Source organism: Thunnus albacares, chromosome 9 (genome assembly GCF_914725855.1).
Source record: "Thunnus albacares chromosome 9, fThuAlb1.1, whole genome shotgun sequence".
Taxonomy (NCBI): Eukaryota; Metazoa; Chordata; class Actinopteri; order Scombriformes; family Scombridae; genus Thunnus; species Thunnus albacares.
In genome coordinates this window covers 13,610,573-13,631,638 of record NC_058114.1, presented here as the reverse complement: position 1 = coordinate 13,631,638, position 21,066 = coordinate 13,610,573, and the positions used below count along the sequence as shown (strand labels likewise).

Here is a 21,066-nt window from a genome sequence, read left to right as displayed (position 1 = left end):
AGAAAAGCAGATAATCATCACATTTGAGAAGCTGGAACCAGCAAATGACATTTTGAAATTATGAAAATAGTTGCAGATTAATTTTCTGTCGATCAACTAACTGAGAAATCAACTAATTGTTTGAGCTCTATTTGAAAAGGATATTTCCACTGATCGTCTTAGAGACGATCAGCTGTAACACAACTGGTAATCTGAACAAAATGAATGATAAGAGGGTATGAAAAATGAAATAAGGTGAAATATTCTAGTTTATTTGTACTGATATTCAAAGCATAATAAATAAGATGTATTCTTGTTCAATTATGCTCACAGCTGTCAGAGTGAACATGAATCATCATCATCATCATCCACAACCAGAAGTAATCTGAGGCCACTTGGGCTGAAAGTAATATTCCTTCAAAACTGAAGGTACGTACAACAGAAATGACTGTGTGAAAACCTTTCCCCTCATCTGAACTAAGATTTACCACATCACACATCATTTCTTCAGTGACCTTAACTACATGAGGCAGTTGGGACATGACAGGGTCATGAACTTGTTTTGTTGTCTTGCTCTCATGTCAGCCGTGAGGTCGTAGCGGGGATCGAGACAGCACTGGGCAAAGCACAGTCAGTTGACCATCTGTGTCACACCTTCTTCATTCACCGTCCAGCTTAAGCAGAGTTTCCTGGTGACGGAGAACACACGGCTTAGTGGACATACTGTACGCCATAAGACTTGATGGGAGCAAGTCAAGCAACGTTTGTCTACAATAGCTACAATAGCTCTTTTTAAGAAAACCCAATTAAAGTAGAGTACAAATGATATTTGACTTTCCGGCATGATATTTATATTTGTGAGTTAAAGGTGCAGTGTGTAGAATTTAGTGGCATCTAGTGGAATAGACTTTGCAAAAATGGAATATAATATTCATAAGTATGTTTTAATTAGTGTATAATCACCTGAAAATGAACTACTACTACTACAACTATTTTCAAACAATAACAACAATACAAACAGCAAATATATATTAATGTTGAGATAAAAAAAAATATAAAAATGCAGCATATAAGAAACTATAACAACTATAATAAACATTAAAAGAAGTAGTGTGTTGTGTGGGAAAGCCTTTATTATGAGCATTAAATTAATTTCTCCTTTATATACTCCTTTGGCATAATAAACTAATTTCATTAGTTTATGAGCTGACATAGTTGACAGTACTGATATATCTGTAATCAGTTGGATATAAACTGAAGTCAGTCAATAATAGTGACTTGGCTGATGCATCAGTAGGATGCTAATCAGCGATAAAAAACAGTTTCACACCTCCTCTTCTATTGTTAAAAGCTACCTCTGTGGAGAAAAAGGCAGGGGGTGAGGTCAGGGGTGAGGAAGACATATGGGCGGCAACTGTCATAACAGTTGTGGCCTTTTCCTGCAACATGCATCTCCGCAAATTTTACCTTTTTTTGGACTGATGAACACTGTGATGACTGCATTGGTTTTATTAATATGGGATACTAATACTGTTAGAAGATTGCCTGCAACTAACATAATGTTACATTGAACATAATTTCACTTCAAAAGTTCAAAAGCTCAAAAAAGTTCAAAATTTGACTTACACTAGCGTTCATGCTTGTTTCCTAACTGTCACTATGCATTTTAACCTTTCACAAGTTCATACAAGCATTTGTGCATATTCAGCTAATATACTTTCAGTGTTACAATCTTTTAGTTCCTCTTTTTGTCACTAAACTGCAGCTTAATGTGGAAACACTGTCTGAAGAAATAGCTAAACACACTGTAAATGACTGACTGCTGAAGCCTCATATAAGCTTCAGATTAACTTTTAAATGCATTTTAGCACGGAATGATTGTGTGGACACACTGTGGGTTTTGGCCCCCACCACCTACATGGAAAACACATTTGAAGGAGATCTTTTAATAGTCAGTATGAACTAGACTTGCCACGGTGGTCGATGTTACCGGTGTTACACGGTGTTGGGACATACACCGAACAGATTACTTGCCCACCACCCATACCGTAGTTTTGCTTTTTTCTATAAGCAAAAGCCCGCTGTCACTAACTCTTAAATAAGGGCAAGAGCTAAACTAAAAATCTGATGTTAAAGATCAAAGTAAGCGCTCTACTGATGGACGTTATTGACAAATGTCTTATTTTGTAAAATGTCCAGTGTAACCAGTAATACCGGTGTTGTCACGAGTTTATTAGTTGGTGGGAAAATTTCCTCGATGTGGCATCCCTAGTATGAACAGGAGGAATGATTACAGCGAGGAAAACCTCTTTCAATGTTCATATGGACACCTGACTGTTGTTTTAAGACAGACTTGAAAAACTGAACCTGTCCGTTAAGTGTTGCTCTCAATGCATGTTTCCTATCATAGTAGGGTATTAGAGGCAAAGAGGAAGACATTGTGGAGACATAGTCATGATGTCTATTTTTAAGTCTGTTGCAAGACGACTTCTTTTATCATGAAACTTGCCTGTGATGTTTTTCCAGTGTCAGATTTTGCCACATAAACACAACCTACCAAAATAGCCATGAAGTGGAAAATCAACACCTCTGTGACAGTTATACACTGTATCTCAAGTGGGCACATGTGCAACTGAATGAATGTTATCTCCTCTATGAAGGCAAATGAAGGAGCCTGTGTTTGCATTTGTGTGTGTGTGTGTGTGTGTGCGTGCGAGTGCACAAACATCTCTTGCCTTGATGAGACATGTGTTTGGACCCGTGGGTGCAGGCTGGATGAGCGGGTCCTGGGACTCTTTGAGGGAGAAGCTCTGCACAGTCAGAGTCCTGGAAGGCCGGAACTCCTCTCTCCACCACCACAAAGCCATTCCCACCAGTAGCAAACTGAGGAACACTGGGAAACACACAGGCAAGAATTTCATCGTTTTCTGGAGCTTCTGCAGACCCGATGGAGGGGTTGACGTCAGCTTTCTGCATGACACACCCTTCACCCTTACCTCCTCTGAGTGGATAAACAGGGGCCTGCTATGAATGACTAAAGCTGCAACACAGTCACTGGAAGTCCATCCAAATCACAAATGTCGGATATTTTAGAAAACATATACATCTTTATAGTAATAAAATATTTTATTTATAGAGAACTTCTTTAGATACTCAAATATGCTTTTCATGATAAATTAGGCAAGTAAATATTTATATATATATGTAGCTCAAAACCAGAGACACTAAATAAAGCCTGAAGACATACAGACAGGCCCTATTTTGAAGGATTTGTCAGTCTCAAAATCACAAGAACTGGTTGTCTGTGGACATGTTTGTATAAATATTTGCAGTTTGTCACATGTTTGATTTAGAAAACTTATGTTTTTAGCCTTCAGTTCTGTGTGGCTCTTTACCACTGTGCATGCACAGTTACAGATGCTTACTGTTAAATGTGTATGACTCAGCTGGGAGTGACCATTGCGACATCACCGTGCAGTGATGTCATGTTTCCCACAGGAGACATATAAAAGTCAAATCAAACTTATGTCGGGAAGTAACCGGGAATTATAACTTAAGGGAAATCTGAGTGTTGAAATTACATCAATATTTGATTATGAATCATAAAGCTTACTGATAAGAGAAAGGATTCCAGCAAACGCAGGATCAGTTAAAGCTGAAGCAGGAACAGTGCGAGAAATGGCAGGTTTTTCTTGAGATCTGTTTTTTCCCGTTTCTGAAGGGGTGCAGATGAAGCCTTGAGTCTCAGAAGTCAGGTCGACGACACACTTGTGCTGGCACACCGTTCCGGTACGTCCGCATGCAGCTTTCCCTACAGCCCAGCAGAGTACACTGTTAGATGAGAGGAACCATTGACTGCAAGGAGACCATAAAATGTTTGTTTTTACTGCACCTTTAATAAAGTGCGTGCCTGAAGGCAAAACTCCTCATAGATTAGCAACATGTGAGGTTTTTAATTCTGTAGAAATCTTATTTGATTGGTCATACCAGTTGGTTGTAGAATGGGCTGAATGATGACCACACCGCCTGGGGAGGTGGCATTCTTCAGCAATACTTGGAAATGGACGCCGTTGTGCTTGTTAGCGCGGCAGACGGAGTGCGTAACTTCGTCGCTCCAGTATACAAAACCCTGCAGCAGAACAGACAGACTTAGCAGGACTGCAATTACTGCTGTTAGCAGTTCTTCCTCCCTGCCTTTTGCTGGTGCATCGCTTTGTTTTTACCAACCAATGGACCTCATATACCCCCCCCATTTGTTTGATAAGCACGATAAACCTGCGAGGTAAATACCACTGTCATTTATCATCACGCTGGCCGATTTTGACGTGCAGGACAACGTGCATCAACTGGTCACTTTTCCAACCATTAGTCTGCCATTTTGACATGTCTCATCTTTTTGGTATTTCCCTTTTGTGCTTCATGACTCACACGCACCATGCCTGCATTACATGTGTTGGCAGGAATGTGGAACAGTGGAGCACAAGTGGGACCCGATCATCAAAACCAGGTTCACTAGCGTTCAAAACTCCACCTTTATGGTAGTAGATAAAACACTCTCTGGTATCAACCTTACAGAGAGACAGAGGACATTCCAGATATTCAGATGGAGAAAAACAGCAAAATTATGTCGTCAGTGACTATCTTTACACAGAATTTATAAGTAATTAAAATCTGTTTTTTACTTCTGTATCTACAAAGTTATGGAAATGATGGTGTGAGTAGTGTTTATTCATTTTTCAAGCTCGTAGGTGGCTAAAACCTGTCCCACAATGCACTGCGTATTTTATCACAAGTTTGAATTGTGATTGTTTTACCTCAAACACAGCCAGTCCAAAGGGCCGGTCCAGATAACCGTTGGACTCGACCACTGTTTTACGGTGACGGCCCTCTAAATTTACTCTGGAGATGCTTCTCATTCCCTGATCAACCCAGTACAGCAGCTGGCGAGGCAAATCTAGAAAAGGAAAAAACAAACAAAAACAAACACACATGAACACATGACCAGGCACAATGAATTGCTGCATTGAGGGCCTTCTCGACATATTCAAAAATTAAGTTATCTATGAAAGCAATCAACCTTCAACTTCAGCTGGAAATTAATACATACAGACACATGTTGTTCCCGTTTTAGAGGGTAACATGATTACTCTGAATGACTCACATAGTTTCACATAGATTATGAAACTGCTGATTTTAAAGCCTTCTGAATGTTTTTGTTCCTTTTTGTCCCACAAAGATCTTAAACTGTCTGCAACATTATCCGAGAGCCTACCCAGAGAGAGGGCGACAGGGCGGCGTATTAAGGAAGTGACCAGAGCCGTCCTGTCCAGGCCATCCAAACTCGCCCTCTCAATTTTTGGAGATCTGCCACACTCTGCCCAGAAGAGCAGCCTGAAAAAAACAAAAAAACAAAAGCAGCTGAGTAAAGAATAGCAGAAGCTCACTGGTTTAACAAATGGACAGGGAAGTTATTCGGACTATACTTTTTCCCTTCCCTTAGTTCAAAACTCTAGACTGTGTGGGAACTCCTGAATGTGTGGGAATATTTGACTCAAAAACTATCACTATCACTGGCATATCATCAACGTTTGAGTTGATGTGCGACACTTTTCAGCAAATAGTTGCTTATTTACACATCCAGCAGCTACAGAGCAACATTATCACTCATTTTGATCATGTGGGAAACAGTTTCTGTTTCTGTTCATGTTTCTGTCCACCTGGTGACTGTTAGTCCAATATTCACTCTCTTTTAGCTCTGTTTTTGGTCTCTATTAATTCCTAAGGGAGATATCTGTCTCTTTAACTGCTAAATGCTCCACTACGTTCACCAGCTAGTTGCTAACTGAGTGTGTCTGCTGTTTGGTGCTGAGCAGGGAAGTGTACAGTGGCTTTTCAGTGGAAACTCGCGGGAGCTGCGTGGTCAGGTGATGCCTCTGACATTATACATTGTCATTAGTCATTTATATTGTTATAAAAAATAGCAATTATAGCCACTTTAACATTGGGTAATATTATCCTCTAAGGAACAGGATACTACTGATGTATCAATCTATTGTTACTCATTGTTCCTCCCTAGATAAATACACATAAGTCTTGTGTTTAACAACCTCTTGTGCATATATGACAGGCATTGTAGTAGCTTGAAAACATGGAGAAAAGCCTTCTGTAAACACCATCTGTAATTTAAAGATCATGATGCAACAATATGACATCACGGCCAATACATTTATTAGTCCTGCTGACGCACTTTGAGCATGAACCTCCTTGATGATGCTGTTAGTTGTAAATGAAACTAAACGTGAATGCTGGGCCTTCCTACCCTTGTAGAGGATCCACTGCCACTGCAGAAGGCTTGTCTAGTCCTGTGACCAGCTGACGCTGTGCCGAGCCATCCAGCAGGCCGACGTTAACAGAATCAACCTCCATACTGGTCCAGTAGAGGAGCTGGTGGATCCAGTCCACAGCCAGACCCGACACTGAACCTTGAACTTTCAGCACCAATGCAGCATCCTGCAGCTTTCCATCCATAGAGATCCTAAAAATATGCAGGTGTGAAAGGAACATATATGAATCCAAAGATAAGCTCTACCCAACCCATCCAAAAGCTGACGATGACAGTGACACCATCTTTAGTGGGTTAATTAATCCATTTCCATTATGACCTGGGTCAACCAGGTTTTCTTATCTGATACAGTGGGGGTATAGGATCAGAGGATTTAAAGTAAGTAGTAATTCTTTTTTCAGTTAACTGATTCATTGTTTGGTTTGGGAGAGAAAAGGAGACTTTGCATACCCAAATCTATCAGGATACTCTTAATTTCAACTCCCATGTTCAGCACAACAGGGCTAAAACATGGACGTTTCAGCTATGCCTTCTTCAGTGTGAAACAGTTCTGATAGAGATGGGTGTGCAAACTCTCCTTTTTTGTACTTGCAACATTTCTTTTCTCTTACTGACAATGTTTCTGATAATTTTCTGTGGCAACATAATGACAGACAACAGCCTATACTTTATCTGTAAAACTTGGATTGCTGTAAAATGTTTTTGTTTGAGCGTTGTAAATGTGTTGGTTAAAATCTTATATTCCTTAAATGTTAAACTTCAATTGACTTTTTTTTTACTTTGTCTGCAGATTCAATGAGAATGGCGTTTCACGTACATGCAGCCACACACAGAAACAATGGTAGCAGAATTAAATATCAGCGCCCTTCCTTTAAATTCTTATCTCTGAACAGTTAGCAGTTAGCTATAAGAAAGATACAATAAAGCACAAAGAACCTTATGTTTCACTTTCTTTGTCATGCCGGCGCTAATTAGACAATGATTTATATAGAAACTGATACCTGACACTTTTTTTTATTGGAAACCGTTAATAGTGTAGGCAGGAAACAACAGATGAAGAAGTGAGACTTTGATCTTAATCCATTTCAACCACCTACTCACTCAAGGTCAACATCTTGTCGCTATTTATAAATGAATTGTGTTGTTAACCTTGTCATAAACGGAATTTCCCCTATGTGGGTTCAATGAAGATACATCTTATCTTAACTCTGCATGCACAATGCATGCGCCTGCTAATGAGTTCAACATGTGTGAGGCCTGGAAGAAAAGCAGCCATATTTTTGTAAGAAACATATTGAACATTCAGATTAACATGGAAGAAGTGAATTAAGCTGCAGGAAAGGTTTGAGAAGTTTCTATGAATGTTTTGACACTTTTCTTTACTGCTATGAAAACAGATCACTATTGGAACACATTGTAAGCAACATGCATGCAAACTCACCACAGCCACAACAAATGTCTTACAGCTACCTTTCAAATCTATAGAAGGTGAACGTTTTATACTCAAAAGACATATTTTTGGTGGAATATCACTTTAAAGAGCTCCAAGAGAAAGCAGATTCTAATCCTGTGCTCTGAATTTTAGCGATAAAGATGAAGCTCTAAATTTGCCTTTTAAATTTTCACCCTCACCTGTAGTCATGAGCTTCAGGCAGAGACCAAACAAATGATGTTGCAGATACAAGTGGATAAAATTAGTTAAACCACTAATAAAGTGCTTTCAGACATCAGGCACCTACTGCAGCGTTTGCTGTCCACTTCTTTTAATGCATTTGCTTGCTGACAAGAGCCCAACCATACAGTATCTGTACATATGTAACTGATGAGTAGAGTAAAGGCGTATGAAGTGAATTATTGAAAAATGTTGAATGTGGTTTGGAATTTGAAGTTGATATGGTATTTATCTTAGTTTCTTCTCTTGATTTTGGGCTGGAATGAGTCACAGCTGAAGCAAGCAAAGCATTTGTAGGGGACTTCTGTGAAGAGGTCTTTGAGCTCCCTTTCACCACATAAGCCAGTGTTTGGTTTGTTCAGATAGGGGAGCATATACTTTATTTGCAGCATTGAATAAAATACTAAGTTTCACTAACTAATATCCTAAACATTATGTTTATTTGTCCAGACTTGATAATCATCATAATCTTTGAAGCTGATGTTGCTCCAAGTTAATTTCTTTAAATCGGTATGTTGGAGTTATGATTCAGTTGAGATGGTTTGAGCGTGTGACGTCTCCCTGTGGAGGAATTTCAGGTACATCTGAGAAAAGATACTGATGATAGAAGATGCTGGATTATAAGATCCTGGATGTCTGGGCTAATTTGCTCAACCCGCTGCCACCCTACCCAGACCCAAATAAGCGGCGCAAAATGGTTGAGTAAGGCTTCCAGTTTGTTTTTATATCCTCCTGCAGGAGTTGTGACCGTTACCTGTATATGGATCCTCGTCCTTGCTGGGCCCAGTACAGTGTGCGGTCAGAGGCCAGGGCTGCCACGGGCCCCGGTCCTGATAAATGTGAAGTTAGTTGCCCAGACTCTGCGCCAGTGATGTTTATCCATCGTATTTCTTTAGAAGTGGTGAAAACCAGCTGGGCCTCGTTCCCTGGAAGGAAACACAAAAAACAATGCAAGGGTTTGTTATCATTAGAGATAATAAGGGTGTGATGAAACTTTTTTTCAAACAAACATTATCTAAAAGGAGTGGCAATGAGGAGTGGTGATTTAAAAGCAAAAGAAGTAGTTAAAATGTCTGGAATTGTTTCAAACTGTAAAACGAGAGCAACAGCCCATACGTCAATGTAAAAACAGTCACTGGTGAATAAACATGAATATAAAAAGGCAGCACATTTACTCCAAGTGAAACTTTGATGTTATCAGTAGGAGTGTGGAAAAATCCAGGTTCATATTTTGGCATCAGGACCAAATCTCAGGTATCATATTGACACTTTATCAGACAAAAAGAAAAGAATAAAAAATCAAACAATCTCGATGATCACAATGAATTCTAACACAATAAAAAGAACATCACACAATAGAAACTGCAGACTCCTAAGGAGGATGTGGTGGCTTTTAAGTACGTCTCCAGTGAAGTGATGGATGTAAGCTAATGTGTTTGTACAGCCAAACCACCTTTACTATATGAATTGGTCAATATTTAGTAAGGTGGAGGCACTTTGAATTATTGTGCGAGTGTACATGACAAACATCAGCATTGTGCGCCCAAACTTGAACAAACCTGTCACATGCCACTGATAACACACACGTCATGTGCAAACAGGTATTCTAATGACTATTAGCTCTTACTGCAACACAATGACTGCATGTATTTCTAGTAAGGTTAACACCAGCGGGGAACCAAACCCTTCACCACGTTGTATGCTCTATATGTTGTGTAATGAGGGACGTCAGGGGCACATGCAGGGACAACTGTACTAAACCAGAGGGGCAGCTTCCACAGAGAGCTGGGGCCTTTTTGTGTGGACTTTGCATGTTCTCCTAATGCCCACGTGGATTTACTACGGCGTGTCCAAAGACATGCGCGTTAAGAAATTGGTGTTTAAGTGAGTCTGTTTGGAGGCTTTCAATATCTCAGAATTGCTGCGCTGCTCACACTACAAGACAAAGATTATTCCAGTTAGAGACATCTGCGACTGAAGTGAATGATGATGATATTCAATAAAAACATACACGAAGTCAAATGCTTCCTCCTCCACATTTATCTTCCATATCAGGCTCGTCATCAAGGTGCCTTAATAACAAACATATCTTGTATGATAAAAAAAATGAAATCAGAGATGTTTGGTCACGATAAGGTCAAAATAAATATCAGAATGTCTTGAACTAGATGACACGTCATGGCAAGAACTAAATAATAGGGCTGCAACTAATAATTATTTTCATTATTGATTAATCTTTAAACTATTTTCTCCATCAATTAATTGATTAGTCGCTTGGTCTGTAAAATGTCAGACAATGGTGAAAAATGACAATCATTGTTTCCCAAAGCCCAAGATGCAACCATCAAATGTCTTTTTTGTCCAGACCAACAGTCCTTAACCAGAAGATATTCAGTTTACTATCATATAAGACTAAATAAACCAGAAAATATTCACATTTAAGTGTTTTTTTTTTCTTAAAAAATGACTCAAAACAATTAATCGATTGTCAAAATAGTTGACTAATCGATTAGTTAATTATTGTTGTAGCTCTAGATTTTTTTTAGTTTTTTGGGGTTTTTTTTTTTAAACCTCAGATCTCAAAAATTTAGGCTGTCCAGAGAGCAACAGTCACGGATGCCTCATTGTTGATAGGATTTTTTATTTTATTTCATTTTATTAGTTTGTCAGGTACACAGAAGGCAAAAATTTGTGTCCAAATGGGCAATATGGCTGAAATGAATTTAACAATATGAGTGAGAACATTTTTCTGAAATCGTTAAACATCATAATATAGTAAAGGTCTGTAAAAATCACATATAAAATGGTCAAATTAATGGTCAATGTAATGAGCTGTATTCCACTGTTCACATCAGAGAAGAAACTCTAAATCTAAAAACTACTATCTACTACTATCTAAAAACAATTAGTTTTTAATTGCAATTTGCTTGGAAACATGAACTTTTTAGAAGAACAGAATTTTGTAAAATGATAACATATGATCACAGCATCATATTGTAATTCCAGTGAAGGCTGATGAGCGATGATATTGTCACCCAGCCTTACTGTGCGCCAAGCAAATACAAATACAAGCAGGAAGGTCCTGAGCCCACCCCCAGGATCTCTGCAGGAAGTGAAACATTGAGCATGTTACTGTCTGTCTGGTTCCCAGTTACACAGATCATTTACTGCTCACCTTTGGCCTTGCACTCTCTGGTTGTTGGAGTCATCTGGTAACCCTCGTGGCAGTCACAGCTGAAGCTGCCGTTCATGTGAACACACAGCTGGTCACACACATCGCTCTCCAGGCACATGTCAACCTCTGTATGACAGAATAGATACTTGGAAAGGAGTTTCAGGGGCACAGCATGCAATAAATATACTACACAGAAGCCCAGTTCCCATTACTTAATCGCAACAATGGGTTTAAGTTGAAAAATTAATGGATTCCTCAACATCTAGCAACACCTACATTTTCAGATTTGTGATGAAAATATTTTAAAATGTCTCCCAGTAATGAATTACTCTTTAAAAATAACCCTTTGACCCCCCCATCTGGATTATTATTGTGCTACAGGGCAGGACAGACCCTTGTTGCCAGTGATATAAAACTACATTTAGCAGCCCATCAAGCAGCCGCTCACCCTCACACTGGCTGTCGCCAACCAGCCTCATGTTCTCGGGGCAGTCGCAGTAGAAACCCATCGTCATGTCCACACACCGATGGGAACAGCCTCCATTATTGACCTGACACTCGTCCTGATCTGCAAGAGGAAACATTACACCATCAGCGGTTACAGACAAGGAAGCACGCTGATATTTAGCGGCTTTGTTCCCGTAAAGCCCATTGTTCAAATAACAAATGGTGTTCAGATGGGCTTAAAGATTACAGTCACATGAAACATAATATCAGGAAAAAGCACTTAAATGCACTGCAAAATATTTTGTTTATTGATGCTATTTATGTATTTGATTGTATCATGAAAAAATAAGGGAGGAACCTACATCCTCCTATGATGTTCAAAATGTTCTGCTCTTTCTTATCAACATGCACACATACGCTTTTTGGCTGATAGTTTGCACAGTTGTCAATATAGATGCTCAAATTTCAATTTTTTTCCAAGCAATTTGGAGCCAATATGGAAGAGTCCTTTTTAAGTCCGTAAAAAACGGAAATTTAAACATCTACAATTTCAAGACAAATAGGCAAACGTGATAAGATAGAAAGCTCCACAAGTGCTACTAAATGGACCTGATGGTGAGATTGTTTTCTCAGTGAGGAAGGATGTTATTTCACTGATTTTCACTGACACCGGCTGAATGTGGCACGACGTTTGGATCCAGACAGAAGCAGCTGCTCTTCTTTAACAACGATATTAACATATTATTTAACATTTTTTACTTATGTGTAACATGTCGCAATGAAGTGCTGTGTGACTGCGTTTTTCATGACTACTATAACATTATTGTAGTTTACATCAAAATCCACTTATTAGCCACTTATTGCAAACCCTGTGTAGTTGAAAGCTACTAAGTGGACCTCAGTTATTATTTTTTGGTCAAACAGACTGTTTCCAAGATAAAAACTGAACTATCCTGCTCAAAATTACAGCAGTATGATACATAAGTAAATAAATCAATATCTATCTATTCATCCAATTATCTATCTATCTGATTATTGAATCAGAACACTGATCATTTTTAATTCCTATAGTTTGTTTTAGATATGTTTCAGTTTGTTTCTCCTCCCATAATGAAATATAACCACCGGGCAGTGTTAACATTTTATGTCATAAGTGAAGAAAATCAATAAAAAAGTGACACATTAGAAACCCTCGAGGGAGCTTTGGTTAATCTTTACTGATGATGCACAGACGATATAAGGGTGTGTGACTTTGCTCAGAAGTTAAGTCTCTGGAGCTCTACTGGAAGGATGTAACACCTCACATTTTTACAAATGATATTGTATAATTTAGTGTTTTAATAATCTTAGTGGAAAGTCAAGTTCAGGTCAAGTTGCCTAAAACAAATTATTTCCGTAACAAACTGCAACAGCGGATGTTCTTACGGAAATTGCACAGTTTTAATGTTGATCGTTATATTTGATGACTGTTTTACAAAGTTGTCCTGATGAGCATCTTGTCCTTTGGCCTGATTTCTGTGTTTGGTAACATGCGCAACCAAGACCAAGATAAGTTGCAGTGTATGATCAAGAAGGTGAGGGAGGTCCCTGGGTGTGTAAAGTTGTGTAAAGACCTCATCCTGAGTAAGGCTGGATTCATCCTCAGTAAATACGCAACAGGTTCCAGATAAGCTATCGGGGCAAAGAAAGGATTCTGCAAAGGGAAATAAGAACAACCAGATTTAGTAAGTCTTTTGTTCCTTCAGCAATTAGATTGATAATTGAGAGGGACAGTACAAAACATAGGATAAGATAGTATATTGGCTGGGGCTAAGTGCAGTGATAATCCTTGTGCAACACTTGCATAGTTTACATTTTATTAGTTTATTGTAATGCCGATGCAAAGTTTGTTTCTCATTATATAGTCCACTGAATATGAAACATTAACTCATCTCTACATTAGTGTGTGTGTGTGTGCGTGTCAGCATATGCTACAGCGATGGTGATTGGAAGTGCTGTGTGTGTGTGTGTGTGTGTGTGTGTGTGTGTGTGTGTGTGTGTTGGGAGGATGGAAGGGGGGACTACATATATACAGTTGTATTTATATTTGTTTTTATGACTGTGCTGTGTACTGACCAACCAAATTTCACTATCTGGAATAATAAAGTTTACTTTGACCTTGACAAATAGTATTAGATGTTTATCAGCATTTCAGAACAAATAAGTATAAAAAGTCTTTATAAATATTCCTAAAATCTGGAAGCGCTTTGAAATAACAAGAAAAAATGACAAAACAGCTGAGTGAGAAATGTTTGGTTAAAAGCAAATGTATAATTTGAATGACCGCACATTTTATTTGGTAGATTAATAGTGAGTAGATACTCTTTACACACTGCCGGCATTTGTTTTGTAATCAGAGATGAGAGTACAGAGTGTTTATGAGGACATTATATAATCACTTGTAATAGTGTAAAATAAAGCTGCTTTATTTTAGCTGATTTTAACTGATTCCAACATCCTTTTTAAGCTTTTATTTTATGTTAGATGTTATACTTGTAAGCTTCTGACCTCATCACTGTAAGAACACACATGTGTCCTCTCTGTGACTGCTGATGAATGAATAGTCTTCAAGGTCAAACAGCAAGTCCAGTCATCTTTTCCTTAACAACCACTAAGCCGCAACTGACTGTTAAAACGCAACCCTCCTTTCATCAACTAGAATTTCACAACACTCCCAGTGATCAATTAAAAGGACTTAATGATTGACTGTCAGTTAGATAGAAGCCAGAGATAACCTAATGACCTTGTAACACTTGTAAACCAGTGGAGGAGCCTGATCACCGGATCTGAGGACGCTACAAGCTTTTCAGAGCAGTGCTTTGTCGCCCTCTGCTGGCTGGTTAACAGGACATCAGCAACAAAGGACTGAACTTGAGGGCATCTGATAAAATGTTGGCTGCAGGGATTTGTTCTTATTCAGCCACAAGAGCAATAAGGTGTCAGTGCACTTCAACCGAAGTGCTTGTCAGATGGTCAAACATCATCTGAAACCCTTTAACGCCTCATCTTTCCAACATTGGAATTGGGGGGACTTTGTTGAAACAATTTCTGTGACTTTGATTTGAACATGTTTTAATTCTTCACACAATTACTTCTGTCACTTTTCGTGTATATAAAATGTAATCTGTATCCCAATTTGAACGACTATTGCGCCTTCCCCGGCGAGGGTGACCTGGCTTTTCCCCTCATTTTCATATGTGGCCATTATAAAGAGATATAAACATTTTTGCCTTCAGATGTGGTCAGACGACACATGAATTAGTTTGTTTCAGTACCTTTAGTGAGGTCAGACACTGATGTTGGGCGATAAGGCCTGGCTCACAGTGGATGTTAGATGACAAAACATAGAAAACTATTTGTTTATAGACCATGCTTTGTGCACAGTGGTATGTCATGTTGAAACAGATAAGAGTCTCCCTACAATTGTCACCACAAAACTGGAGGCACATTAGGGCTGAAAACTAACAATTATTTTCTTCAACAATTAATCTGCAGATTGTTTTCTCAATTGATGACTTATTCATTTGGCAAAACATTGTGAAAATGCCTGTTATAATTTCCCAAAGCCAGTGGTTATGTGTCTAAATGTCTTTAAATGTCTTAAACCCAAATATATTTATTTTACTAGAAAAACATTAAATCATCATATTTCAGAAGTTAAATTAAATAAAATTTCTTAAAAATTTGCTTAAAAAACGACTGAAATGATTATCCGATTATCAAAATAGTTAATTTTCAGCTCTAAAACACACTATTTTCTAAAATATCACTGTTTCCTGTAGCATTAAAAGTTCCCTTATTGGGGTCGAAGAGACTTAATCTAAACCATTACCAAACACCCCTAAACAAGAAGTACACAAAAGTTTGTGGACAAGTTTGTCCAAATATTTGTGCCACATTGTGCACCTGGTATTATAAAAGCCAATAAGTACTTTGGCTAAAAATGTTCTTTCTTTTGTGTCAGCAATTTCAATATTTCAGTTTCAACAACGTGCAGCTCTTGTACATCACTCACTGCAGTTGTCCTCGTCGCTGCCGTCAGAGCAGTCTGCTGAGTGGTCACACCTCCAGCTCTGGCTGATGCACTTCCCATTTCTACACTGAAACTGAGATGCTGGACACATGGAGGAGGTCTGTGAGCGTGGCCGGGCCAAACCACACGTCTCCTGAGTCTCATCCCGCCCGTCTTTGCAGTCCGTCCGCCCGTCACACAGTTTGCGTCTGGGCAGGCAGGCGTCAGACGGCCCACAGGAGAAGAAACCAGTGGTGCAGTTCTGACAGGAAGCTTCATCACTCCCGTCACCGCAGTCGTCCACACCGTTGCAAAAGAAACGTGTAGGTATACACCGTCTGCTGCTTCTGCAGGCAAATTCATCCTTCTTACACCACAGGTGACCTGCGAGGAGTCACAGTTTCAACAGTTACAGCAATAATCAATCAGCCCTTAATGAGTCTCAAAAGGCTCAACAAATACAATCTGAATGAACTCTACAAATGAGTGTTCAGAGAGTTGGTGACATACCTGTTTTTGTCAGAAGACTAAAAATACCAGAAATATTCAAGCGTCCTACATCTTAACATAACCCCATTCCTCTTTAAGGACCAATGTGTAGGCTTTAGTGGCATCTAGCTGTGAGGTTGCAGATTGCAACCAACTGAATATCCCCTCAAAGCATGTAGGACGCCGTCTTTAGAACCAGTGTTTTGTTTGTCTGTTCTGGGCTACAGTACAAACACGGCAGCCTCTGTGGATGAGGACCCGCTCCCTATGTAGATATAAAATACTCATTCTAAGGTAACAAAAACACAACAATTCTGATTTTAATGGGATTATACACTAATTATAACATACTTATGAATATTATATTTCATTTCGTTATTTGTATATTCCAAGTCCGTTCCGCTAGATGCCACTAAATTCTACAGACTGCACCTTTAATCTGGTTTCAGAGAAACTTGACTGAGGAACAAAAATTAAGCATTAGGTTACATCAGAGTGAATTTTATAAGTCAATTAATCAATTAGTCGATCAAGAGAAAATTAATCAGCAACTATTTTGATAATCTAATAACCGTCATTTTTTAAGCAAAAATTCAAAAAATTAGCAACTTCCAGTTCCTCAAATATGTAGATTTAATGTTTTCCTTTGTCATATATGATAGAAAACACTGAATATTTTCAAGTTTTGGACTGTTGGTCGACAAAACGAGACATCTGAGGACATGACCCTCTGATGGGGGTCTAACATTTTATAGATAACACGATTAATTGAGAAACTACTCAGCAGATAAATCAATAATGAGAATTACTGCTAGTTGCAGTCCTCAATTTGATTATTGTATTCACAGGATATCCAAATACAGATATAAAAATATGACCTTATCATCCAGGTAGACTTAAGAAAGAACAAATAAATACAAAAATCTGTAAAAAGTTATCTTTGTAGGCAGGTTACCCAAATAAATTAGGCTATATATTTACAAAATGTTAGATCTTAATATTTTGCAGTGACATCCACTAGGTTGACACTATGCTATTGTAATACACACACAGTTGTTGTGCAACAGTAGATCATTATCAGTTCAATCATATAACTTGATATTATGAGAAAAGAAATCTCTTTCATTTAATCGTTTGCTCTAAACTCGGTACAAACAGTCCGCTGCTGCTGAGTCCTGCACATCAGAGAAGAAAAGGTGTATTTTGTTCACTTTCTGCATTTTCCTGGCCCGCATTCAAACCGGAGATTTCTAGGTCGAAGTCTCACATCTGTATCCTTAAAGCAACACTGCCAATATTCATCCCTGCTGGCATTACTCACATTTATGTTTAACTCAAGCAAATCACTGTAAATCCTTTTAGAAAACTTTCGCCTGCGAGGTTTTAATTTGCAAACTTTATGCAGCTTACGGTTCAACAAATCCCTCTGGAATTCAATGTCAGAGTCTCTAATGACTTCAACTGGATTACAAGACAAAAATCTGCAAAGGCATTTTCCCACACAGTATCAGAAAATGTCTTTGCAGCATACAAATTTGAAAAAAATATAAGTAAATATAAGTAGTATAAAAAAATAAGTAGGTTCTGTATACCCAGAATATTGGAAATTAAGACAAAGACGAACTTTTACATCGAGATTTATTTGTTTAAAATTAAGTTTTTCTGAAAAAAATTATGGTGATATTCATCATTCATGGTTTTCTGCTTTAAAAAGGAGAAACAGTCCAAAGGCAGAATTAAAGTGCTTATACTTTAAAAATACATCATAATCAGCTGAAACTATTACACAATACTGTATGTTAAGTAACACAACAATGGTGGGTGAAAAGGCATAAACTGTAGTACACAATAATGAGGCATGGTGATTTGTGTTGGTGATGCCATTGAGCAGAAAATCACAGGGAGTCACCTTTGATCTGGACAGTCAGTGAGCTGGTACTCAGTGTGTTAATTATTTCAATTTTAGGTATATTTTAAGCTAGTGAAAGTGCAGCCTTTATGCAGTGCACCATATTTTTGTTGTTAGAGGACTTAAGAGTCACATTTACAGCCTCCTCTGTGTCATTTTTCTTCTTCATCAGCTTCACCTGTATGTCAGAACTGGATGATTTCAGTTTTGCATTTACCTTAATTATTGTCAAATTTACTCAGAAACACCAATTAATTATTCAGTTAGATGTTTCTTCCTCTGATTATTACTTTCCCTAAAGTTAAGTTCTGTTTTGTTTTCACTGTGAGAGCTTATGAAACCTCAACCAGTGTGTGTGTGTGTGTGTGTGTGTGTGTGTGTGTGTGTGTGTGTGTGTGTGAGAATGGTTTAGGGATATCATAGTATCAACTTTGCTCTCACCACAGTTATGTTCATCTGATCCGTCCTCACAGTCGGGGTGTCCATCACACACCCTCAGTCTCTGGATGCAGAAACCATCGCTGCACCTAAACTCCAGCTGGTCTTGGCAAGCAGGCAGAGAGTGACCTGCAGCGCCTGAAACACAAGCAAACACCGAGTTTACTGTTACTGTGCAAGATGTCAGTCCATAAGGTGATTACATAATAAGGCAAAGAGAGAAAGTGTCAAAAGTCTTTCACTTACAATTTAATCCTCTAGATTTTTAGTTCCTATTTTCTAATATTTTTTAATGTCAGACCAGCCTGTCTCTTTCTTAATAAATGTTGGTGAACTGTGAAAACACCAGAGACAAGAGTGGAAATAAGTTTATTGTTACAACCCTGACAAAGTGTGACACTCTGTATTTTCATAAATATAATAGGATATTGGCAATAAACCAAACCAAAGACAAATATATACAAACAAAATGTATGTAATAATAAACATCACAATATGTAATGTGGTGACATAAAAAAGAGACTGATGATTCCATAAACAGACCCATCTTTTCAAGTTTATATAATAAAACCACCAAAATGTATTAAAAAAAATTAATTCCCATCAAATGAAACTGATTCTGTCCTTTCTATGTCAGATAGTAATGAATGATTTGATTTATTACACACCCAGCAGTTGCCTTTTAAGCCAGTTTTGATTAATTATTTCTTCCAGACATAAGGATCCAATGTGGGCTCATTCATTTGTAAAAAAAAGCCCTTTGCAAAAAGATATTTTAAAACATGTAGCAATGCAATGGCTCATTATTTAGCAACTTTTCTAGCTTCCTGTTGATACATTTACACAGTCCAGACATGAAATGGTTTGAAACTGAAACAACCCGGTGTCCTTTCATATAAATAATATAATATATACTATATATTACATGATATATGTATTATACAGCTGTTTAGAAACACTGCAACCCAGATAACCATTGCATGAAGCCCAAGGTGGCTGCAGTTGCTATTGTAAACAGACTTCATTCAAACTGACTGCAGATTTTCAGCTCTTTCTTCTGTTAGCAGTAAATGAAAATCACGCAGATCGTTAATCCGACATCTGTGCGTGAATAATTTACGCGTCTCTCACCTAAAAGATGGTGCCAGGTTAACGAGGCGAGCAGAATAAATAGAACTCCCAGGTGTCCCATGCTCGATGTGTCCTCCACCGCTGCTGCTGCAGCGCGGCGCGCAAATATGACGCAAGAGCTGAGCGCGTCAACAGGCAAGTTACGGTTCTCTTCATATTTCCATGGTTACGGCAGGTTGTTTTCATTCATAACCATGAATGTATGAGGCAAGCTTTTTATACATCCATAGTTATGAATATTAAAAACGATTGAATGATTTTGTGCAAAAACAAATCCCAATTATTTAGAGACTGATAACTTATAACTTTTCTGTCTCTCGTATCGAGAATTAGCTGCTGTTTTTAAAGCTGTTCCAGATGCTCTAATGAAAAGTCATATTTAAGTTTTATTAAACCATTTATTGGAGGTCACGGATTCTAAATACAATCACACATGTTGTTTTTTCAAAGAAATTACCATGATTCTCTCTGTTCCTCCATGATTTCACATATTTTTTTAAACTCTCTAAAATCTCTTCAAAGCAAAAAGCGTATATGTACAATCAATTATTATGACATTTTTTAAAACATACAGAATTACCTTAATTTATCTTTTTACTGTACTCATATCATTATTATTTTATTTCATTGTCCGTCGATCTTTGTGTCACAAGACTTAATGAAACTTCATTCACAATGTTTGACATTTGGACTGTGACGAAATTAAATGTGTTATGATAAATTAAGTTTCAATAAAAAATTTAAACATTTTTAAAAAGGTTCGGAATGAAAAGTTGAAACTGTAACAGTCGATACCGGTTAAACTCTGAAATCACAGGTATCTTGATTTTCTTCTATTATTTTCTCACTTGAAATCAATTATTTTGAAATCATGGTGCTTTTGGTTAATTATATGTTAATGCAGGCTCCCAGATGAACTTTGTTCTGCATCTGGCCCTTTTCATTTATTTTCTATTTGACAAATAAACACACAGTAACACCACACACACTGCTGGAGATAAGAGGTTGTATCAACATGACCTTAAAATATAAACACACCTGCCTTAAAGGACGAGTTCACAGTTTTTTAAGTCTGTCTAAAACAACAGTCAGGTGCCAAAACTAACAGTGAAAGTTTTTTCTTGCCATAATAATTCCTCCTGTTCATACTGATCATCAGAAGATCCCATCATAATGCACTTATCATGATCCACAGTCCTCCTTCTGTGCAAAAATGTATTTAAAAGTTCATCTTGGGCTAATATGAAGCTTCAACCGTCCAAATGAATCAAATCAAGTAGATATCTTTTGTTGTGGCAATTCACGTCTTGCATTTGACTTCAATGAGGAAAGAAACAACTCTCAAAACAGTAGTCACATTTTCTTTAATGCTCAGAGCATGGCATACTCCATACAGACATACAGCTGCTGCAGAGGAGTGAGCTTTGAAGAG

At 38.0% G+C, this 21,066-nt stretch overlaps 1 protein-coding gene across 1 annotated transcript; it reads right to left on the bottom strand.

Annotated features, from left to right (window-relative positions):
• Positions 1-230: 230 nt before the first annotated feature.
• LOC122989356 (low-density lipoprotein receptor-like) lies at positions 231-19,745 on the bottom strand. Its single transcript, XM_044362173.1, has 13 exons — positions 19,635-19,745; positions 18,507-18,641; positions 15,671-16,051; positions 11,618-11,737; positions 11,170-11,295; positions 8,749-8,920; positions 6,299-6,514; positions 5,252-5,370; positions 4,794-4,933; positions 3,967-4,108; positions 3,593-3,790; positions 2,715-2,872; positions 231-668 (listed from the first exon to the last, which is right to left on the bottom strand). The coding sequence occupies exons 1-13, from the start codon at positions 19,693-19,695 to the stop codon at positions 639-641; spliced, it is 1,998 nt and encodes a 665-aa protein (XP_044218108.1). The 5' UTR covers positions 19,696-19,745; the 3' UTR covers positions 231-638.
• Positions 19,746-21,066: the final 1,321 nt, after the last annotated feature.

Bases quoted from the DNA above. Each gene is read 5' to 3' on its own strand.
- LOC122989356 (XM_044362173.1), bottom strand. From the start codon at position 19,695: ATGGGACACCTGGGAGTTCTATTTATTCTGCTCGCCTCGTTAACCTGG. The intron at 8,921-11,169 runs GTGAGCAGTAAA...GTTTCCTTCCAG, and splicing joins CAGAGAGTGCAAGGCCAAAG to GGAACGAGGCCCAGCTGGTT. The intron at 6,515-8,748 runs GTAACGGTCACA...GCATATTTTTAG, and splicing joins GGACGAGGATCCATATACAG to GATCTCTATGGATGGAAAGC.